Source organism: Tasmannia lanceolata, unplaced genomic scaffold, assembly GCF_043159265.1.
Source record: "Tasmannia lanceolata isolate RefF3 unplaced genomic scaffold, GAP_Taslan_0.1 ptg000015l, whole genome shotgun sequence".
NCBI classification, from domain to species: domain Eukaryota; kingdom Viridiplantae; phylum Streptophyta; class Magnoliopsida; order Canellales; family Winteraceae; genus Tasmannia; species Tasmannia lanceolata.
The window spans coordinates 43,000,965-43,009,001 of NW_027518692.1; the positions used below are offsets into that span (position 1 = coordinate 43,000,965).

Genomic DNA, 8,037 nt, shown 5'->3' on the forward strand with positions numbered 1-8,037 from the left:
GTTCTAAGCAGCTGCTCGTTTGGGTGTTGGATTTATTTATAAAATGACACGCAACACAGACATAGAAGTGAGCGTGCCGGAGTGGTTATCGGGCATGACTAGAAATCATGTGGGCTTTGCCCGCGCAGGTTCGAATCCTGCCGCTCACGCAGTAAACACTACTTTTTTATTGTCTTGAAACTTTTCCTCCGTTTTTTGGGCGGTTCTTTCGTCCTTCATTCCTCTTATTTAAAGGGTTTTGCTAACAAGGCACCCTTTTAAGTGCACTGGAAATGATATTTTACATCCATTTACAATGGAAAAAGTCCTTAAACATTTGTAAAATTCTCACCTTACCATGGTTGGAATGCCTATTAAATATTTGATATAATGTATGGTATAGTTGGGTATCCAAAAAACTTTGCATAATTTTATTTTTTTCACCCATAAAATGCCATTTAGTCCATTGGTTTGCTCATAGATCACTAGAGTTTTTTTTTATCTAGTGAGTCCTTTGTTTTCCTCTATTACTCATTCACACTCCTCAACATTCTCTCCTCAATAGACTATGCCATCTCTATCTTTAGAACTCCCCAACCTTCTCTTACAACACCGTAGTCCTACCCCGCTTCCTCCTCTCTTCCCCTCACTCTGCCTTCCTCCTGTTTGTTAAAATGCACAACCTATTTATGTGAAAGCAAGGAAGTGGGAAGATGTTTTTTTTTTTTTTTTCTAATGGGTAAGCTGGGGTTAGAGTGGGAAGATGTTCCCAAAATAGAGACACTAATGAATGTGAGAAGGGTCAAGAATAATGCTGGTTGTAGTTTGATTGAGTGGATGGTATTGGTTATGAGTTTGTGGCAGGGATAGATTGCATCCTCACACTGATGAAATCTATTGGGGTTTGGATGGGATTGTAAAACAGAATTTGGAAGCATGAGTGTTAGGTTTATTAGTTGTCTGTAATTCTTTTGTATTTTTATATGTAATATGGAAGAATGTGTTAACATCAGAGAGCCATTGCTGCTTTATTAGTGAAGCATACGTATCAGCCTTGATAGTATGTTGACACCCCTCTTCCCAGTTTTTTCAGTTGGAAGCAAAAAATTTACATACAATACTGAAGAATCTAAACATTTGAGCCATTTCTGCTTTATTGGTAAAGTTTAAATCTCAGCCTTGATAGTATGATCTTTCACAACTTATCTACTAGAAGCAGAACTTTTCATTCACATGGACATTTTTTTTCTCGTGATTTATTGGACAGTTCGGGGGAGAAGAGTTGTAGTTCTGTAATGATTCTGACCCAAGTGCAGCAATGTTGGGAGGAGGGCTACCACCCTGGCCTGCTGACAAAAAGACGATAGCGATGTGGTGTATGCGAGGGCCACTCGGAACTGTGAATGGTCAAATCAGTGATCTGGACCGTCCATCTTCTGATTTGCACCACATTGTCAAGAACCCAAAAGTTACTCTTGTGGAAAGATCCTAACCATCCAAAAGGTAGCCTGCAGAGGGCCCTTTTGTTCCAACAGTTCGTTTGCAGAGTGCAATGATTAGGACCATTAGATAGGTCTGGTTTTCGCCCCCATCGATCGACAGTCCAAATTGATGAACCCACGGCCAAACATGTCTGATATGTTACATTTGCACCATATTATGGTGTGGATGAGGTGCACCATATCATGTTAGAATATGTGAGATCTCACTGTTGAAGTTAGTTGAGATTCACCGTTGGATCATGGTGGTAGATTAAACACGTTGGGTTGGATGAGGCAACCTAGATTGATTAGGCAAGTAGATTAGAAGAGGTAAGTAGGTTAGATTAGTATGTTTCCATCTTTACCTCTTTCAACAAACAATGTTTTTCTTTCTATGTTTATCCTTTGAGCGTTCTTTATAAACACTAATTAGGATCATTGTAATTTATCTAAGACTAGAAAAATCCCTAACTTTACATATAATTCCCCTGTTTTGAAATAATAAAAAAAAAAAGGCCACTGTAAGTCTGTAAGTAATTTATGTAGAAGTGAGTGAGGATGGATAAGATGCGTGTTTAGTGGTGTGAACTGATAGTTTCTTTTCTTATGCAGGAGAGAGTGAGATAGATTGGTCTAAGGGAGGTGAAAGATGTTGGAGGTTTTTGAAGTTGGGCCATGTAATGAAGCATACCAGATGGGCTTCCTCATAGGACAGAAGTTCTCTTCTTTGATAAAGAGCAGAGTGGCCACAGACCTCATTCTTCAACTCCAACTCATCCCTTTCATGAGCTCCCCGCGAGGTCGATCCCTTGTTCAAGCTCTCTCTGAATCCAACAGGTTTCTCTGTCTCTCTCTCTCTATATATATCTCTCTCTCTCTATACATATGTGTATGTATGTACGTCTTTCTCTTTCTCATGTAAGCATGTTTGCAGAAAGAAGTTTCCAAGGTACTGGGATGAACTGTTGGGGACAGCAGAAGGGAGCGGTGTATCAGTTCTTGATGTAATGTTTCAAAGTCTACCATCTTGCCTTGCCTTTTTTTTATCTCTTCCAGGGGAACTTTTGGACGTTCAGTTCTTAAGCTGTGGCAATTAATCTAATTCTAACATATAGGCACAGACACATACATGTCCTGTTTTGTTAAACATCTTCAGGAAGATAAATAAAAAGGGTGGAAATACTACCATGGTACAAATATCAGTCTTACTTTTAACCGTCTATCTGGATGTTACTATTTTAGCAGTTTAGGGTTGAAGGATGCCTGTGATTTTGTAACATGGCTTCTCCATGGTAGGGTTCACTGTTATGGACAGTCCATTTTCAACTGAATGTAACGCAGGAAATTATTATCTACATATAGATATAATGTATCTTTAGGGACTGATATTTCCATTCCATTTCCAGCGTTTCCACTATTTCTAAAAAAAAATGACTGCATTCCCAACTCATTTTTTGTCTTTTCCTGAAGATAAAGTTTTTTTATCAGGTGGAGAGAAACAAAACGGGAGAAAATGCTGGGAAAGATAGTGCAACTATCATTTCATGTTTACCTATGTGTATATATATGTATGTGTTGAAGTATAAATGATTAAATAACACCAAGCTTTTGGAGTAATTGGTTGTTTCACAGTATGCATGTATGATATATTCTGTTTGTGCCACTTTGATTGGTGAAATAGCATTGGGAGTGTTTGCATGCAGATACTATTGCTGAATTTCAGGAAGGAGATTCTCCCATTCATTCCAAAGGAGGCCACAACTCCAGACACTATGATCTCAGACGATTGTTCCGATGTCCTCATCGTAAATGATTCAATGGCCATAGCAGCACACAATGAGGACGCCAATGTCGCTTTGATCGGCCATGTGTAATGATCCAATTCGCACTAGCCATGTTGGAATTTGAGCTTAAGATTACAAACCCACCAGTAACATGAGCCCTGAGAATGGTTTCTTTGTTGGGTTGCAGCTATTTGGTTAAGGCAACACTGTCAAATGGACTTTCATTCACTTCTTACACATATGCAGGGGAGCTCCCAAGCTGTGCATTTGGCTTCAACAGTCATGGCGTGGTGAGATCTTTACTCTGTTAAACCCAACTGTGAGATCTTTACTCTGTTAAACCCAACTGAAATTTATGTGGTTTAAGAGTCTAATATGAGTCTGTGCTGAAATTGTCTTCATAGGCATTTACGCTTAATTCGGTACCACCTTCTGAGGAGGAAATTGTGGCGGGCGGCATTGGCAGGAATTTTGTTTCACGAGATCTGCTTGAAGCAACTGGCCTCAAGGATGCATTAACTGTATGTATTTAACTGTAACTCTATAACTTTGAGTTTCGAGCTCAATGCTGACTTAAGTAACATCTGATTTGCGGGTTTTGTTTCTTCAGCGGATTCGTTCCACAGATGTTTCTGTGGGCCACAGCTACAATCTAGTGGATGTGAGGAACCGCAAGATTTTGAATGTGGAAACCGCATCAAGGAAGCGTATTTCAGTTTATGAAGTTGTGGGGACACCTTTCTTCCATGCAAACATGTATCTCCACCTTCCTTTGAAGCAGGTAAGCCGAACTCAGTAGTTACTCTTTCCATTTGTAGAGCTCAATTAGCATAGTGTTAATGGATTAATCAGATATATAGATTGATTGATTTATTAAAAAAAGACCGAATTATGGGTGGATGGATTGATCATTCAACCAATCATTACATCATAGATAGTAAATGAAGAGGTATCTGCTTTCTGTGAAGGTACATGATGAGAACTCCATTAGCAGACAAAGAAGAGCGGCTCAGCTTTCAAAACAATCAAAAGAAGAAATCCTCTCAGTTCTTGGGGATTCAGCTGATGAGAAGTATCCGATATACATGGGAGGTATTTCGTTGGAACCCCTATCGTAAATCCATTCCATTGATCCATTTACTTGCAATTCTCAACCTGAATTTTCCCCTCCCTGTTGTATGAAATTTCAGGTCCCACGCTTCATACACTATGCACGGCACTGATCGATCTTGATAAGCGAACGTTATCAATATTTGAAGGGAACCCAAGGAATGGAGGTGCTACTCATGTGATTCCAATATCCTAGAAGTTAAGGTACTAGAGAGGCTAGCAGAGAAGCTTTCGCCAAATGAAGAAGAAAATAAGAAAGAATTCATTGAGCCGCAACCTCCCGGGTCTTCAAATGTGATGATGGCCACTCCGTTGTCTGCAATCTTATGATGTCCATAGGTGCAACACCTGCCTGCAACCTGTAAACTCATCCAAACCATTTAGGACCATGGACTATCTTAGCCGCAATGGTATCAACTTGCCTCACATTGCCTCACATTATCAAACCAAACTAGCAAAGCATGACACAAAGTTACCTGTGCCTAATCATCGTGAATCCTACAAAGGCAACAAAGGTAGACATCGATTCCAAAGAGATGCTATTATAGACAGTTATGATTTCATCAGTAATCAATTGAATGGTTTTGATGGCCTATTAATGCATGGACTAAAAGCATAAAATTGCAGTATGCATAGCTGTCAAATGAAGGTTCTCATCTCATCCCAAAATGTCAAAACCATTTTCTGAGGAGATATTGAATGTGATTTTTTGAAAAGGGCTCTGTTCATCAAGAAACATTTGAATCTTAAATGGCCTTCGCTCTTGGGAATTCTTCTTTAGGTTTTCCCTCATATGCCTACCCAATGAATAAAACCAAAATGTCTTGAAATGTTTGACTGATGATCTCTTACCTATGAGCTTCTAGGATGGTAACTTGTGACTGAATTGCCGTTGCAATGACTTGTTTGTAACATGTGTTGTTGTACGCATAGGCTCCTCCCAATGTCGAGGACTGCCATTCCTTTCATACATCTTTTTTTTTTTTTTTTTTTTTCGGAGAAGATAGAAATGAAGCCGACCCCAGCTAGTTTGGGACAAAGGCTTAGTTTAGTTGAGTTGAGAAGATAGAAACGACTATATTGAGGGGAAAAAAGCAATTGCAGTGGTGGCAGAGATTTTCCCCACAAAAAGAATTTTCCTATGGGCTCCGCTTTTAGCTAGCTAAGTCCGCAAAATCTAGAAATTAAAGAAAAACCAATATCTTGCTCCAACCATAGATCCCAAACTATGAATGGAATGTGTTGGCAGTCTCCTCGGCCCTCGAGTATGATCCCTAGCCCAAGAAATCACATCAGAGGAGTCCCCCTCCACCATAAGATTTCCACCAAGATGCTCACCAATTAAAGAAAAACTTACATACATCATGCTTTTGTTTCTAGTAAATGCCTATGCTTTGCAACTCTGTTTGGGTGGAGTGTGAGGACACGAGAAGTCGAGAACTGCAATCAACTCTTATGCATCCTCACATAATCATTAAACTGTTTTGACATGTACTCACCGCTGTTATTGGTTGTCACACAACCGGTTTTGTGACTAGTCATTACTTCTACATCCTTTCATAAACTCTTTAAACCTTTCAAACACTTCCAAATTCCCCTACATGAATTAAATCCACTCATAACTCTAGAAAATCATTAACAAAAACTAGTACATAATGTTTATCACTTACAGGCTTCTCCTCCAATTGGTCCAAGACATCAGATTGAACCAACTCTAATGGTTACTTCGAGTGGAACTCTAAATTGAAAAAAATGACACTTTTGCAATATGACAACCAAAACAGACTCTGCTACTGCAACTCTCCATAATTAAAGCCGCCTAACTAGCAGCGATCGGTCACGCCCATGCTCCGCCCTCTTTTGAGAAAGTTATTTAAATTAAAGGGTATTTTTGTAAAATAGTATAATGGATTTATGACGGTCCCACAAACTTTTGTTAGTTGTTTGGGTCCGATAGGTAATAATTTTGGATCGTATGATAGGGTCCGAAATGTGTCCATGGATCCTGATAATGTGTCCATGGATCCCGAATTTACCAAAAGGTCATCCGTGCTCTCATTTTACCATCACAACATGTCAACCCTCCCCCCCTTTCTTGAGCAAAATGCTCCCTACCTCGGCCCTCATATGTGCCAGACCCATCTTTTGGGGAGTATGGAAAGTCTTTGAAACTTCTGAAGAGCCCCTCAATGGTAGTTTCAGAGAGAGCAAAGCTTTCAAGATTTAACATGTCTTACACTTGGTAGTTTTGAAGTTTTGAATTGCTAGCGAGAGATTTTTGACTTGACGACCTGGCACTGGACTTGCGGTGAGGATCCAATTTCAGGGATCCGAAAGACCCTATACTCTGGTTAGGTTAGTTAACAAAATTTTGTCATCTATCGGCTTTGACAATCGAACGCTATGGCTCTATTTGGTTGCACAATAACTAGGCTTTTATATGGGTTTTGCTTGCATTTCAAGTGCCACGTCATCAAAATCTGTTGTTTGGTTGCCAATACACGATTAAAACCATATATGGAGTTTGCTTGCATTTCAAGTGGCACGTCATCCAAATCACTCCTTTGGTTGCCAAGACACGATCAAAACCCTGGTACTAGGGATGGTTGGCTGATGTGGCTCCCTTTTCGTGTCCCTGCAAAAGTCTAAAATAATGGAGAATTTTAATCGTAAAACTTGGTCTCTCTCTCTCTACCCAACCGAATCCGAGTCAATTATTGTTGAAGTAGATTCAGTGATGAATGCGTGTCTAATATAAGTTATCTCTTTTTATAGGAATTAACGCTTGCATTAAAGCACTTTCGAAGCATGCCCTCTTGATCTAATGGTTAGAGACATCTCAACCAAAAGACAAAGAATATCCTTGCATGGGTGAAGGAGGTGTGGCACCTCAACTTGGATGAAACTCTTAAAAATCCAATTCTCACCTATAAATGTGGGTTGTTTTCTCCGTAGTTTTTTTTTTTTTTATTGAATGGTAGTTTTCTCCATAGCTGTCGGAGTGGGAAGCAAGAGATTTACATAAGAGAAAATACGGGAAGCGAAAAGCTCTAGTGAAAGTTAATTTTCAAAAAAAAAAAAAAAAAAGGAAAAAGCTCTGAAGAAAGTAATAAGAAAATGTGGGGGAAGCGTTATTGAAAGTCAACACGAAGCATGTAATAAGCCTCATTGGAAGCAAACACGGAGCTTTTTGAATTGCGTGATATATATCCTTTGGGGCAGGATCGGATGAAGGAAATTCAAAAAGTAGTTTTAGAAGGAATTTTTTGATCTTCACCGATCAAATTGGGGGATCTTTACCAAGGATCACCCAAAATGGCATTCTTTCACTCTTTCTCTATTCCCGAATTACCAAATCTTGATTTTACCATTCGTTCCGAGACAGAGGACGGCCTTGTGTTCATGACACTTGCATGTCTATTCTCTTTTACCTTTACCTCTGCTTCTATTTTTGGGTGTAGAGATCCCCAAGTTTGTAGACACCGTGACGCCTCAATACAAACCCAAGTTTGATGAGCTGGTGAGAACTGATGTGATGTGATACTCTCAATTTCTTAGGTTTTTCTTATTCTCCCCCATTATCTATTGGGGAGCTCCAGACAACCCATTTCTTTTATCTTTTAAACTGGCAAGTCACCTGTTCGAAGGGCTTTGAATTGAGTTGGGCTCTACTGATTTCATAA

At 39.5% G+C, this 8,037-nt stretch overlaps 1 protein-coding gene and 1 non-coding gene across 2 annotated transcripts; both read left to right on the plus strand.

Annotated features, from left to right (window-relative positions):
- Positions 1-67: 67 nt before the first annotated feature.
- On the plus strand, positions 68-149 carry TRNAS-AGA (transfer RNA serine (anticodon AGA)). The gene has a single exon. It is a non-coding gene; the product is annotated as a tRNA-Ser (tRNA).
- A 58-nt stretch (positions 150-207) lies between these two features.
- LOC143847403 (uncharacterized) lies at positions 208-5,070 on the plus strand. Its single transcript, XM_077356218.1, has 9 exons — positions 208-318; positions 2,073-2,297; positions 2,395-2,464; positions 3,164-3,330; positions 3,432-3,534; positions 3,649-3,765; positions 3,855-4,025; positions 4,213-4,336; positions 4,435-5,070. The coding sequence occupies exons 2-9, from the start codon at positions 2,110-2,112 to the stop codon at positions 4,548-4,550; spliced, it is 1,056 nt and encodes a 351-aa protein (XP_077212333.1). The 5' UTR covers positions 208-318; positions 2,073-2,109; the 3' UTR covers positions 4,551-5,070.
- The last annotated feature ends 2,967 nt before the right edge of the window (positions 5,071-8,037 follow it).

Excerpts from the sequence above, each read along its gene's own strand:
- LOC143847403 (XM_077356218.1), top strand. The coding sequence starts at position 2,110 with ATGTTGGAGGTTTTTGAAGTTGGGCCATGTAATGAAGCATACCAGATG. Across the intron at positions 2,465-3,163 it reads GCGGTGTATCAGTTCTTGAT|ATACTATTGCTGAATTTCAG; the intron begins GTAATGTTTCAA and ends GTTTGCATGCAG. Across the intron at positions 4,026-4,212 it reads TCCACCTTCCTTTGAAGCAG|GTACATGATGAGAACTCCAT; the intron begins GTAAGCCGAACT and ends CTTTCTGTGAAG.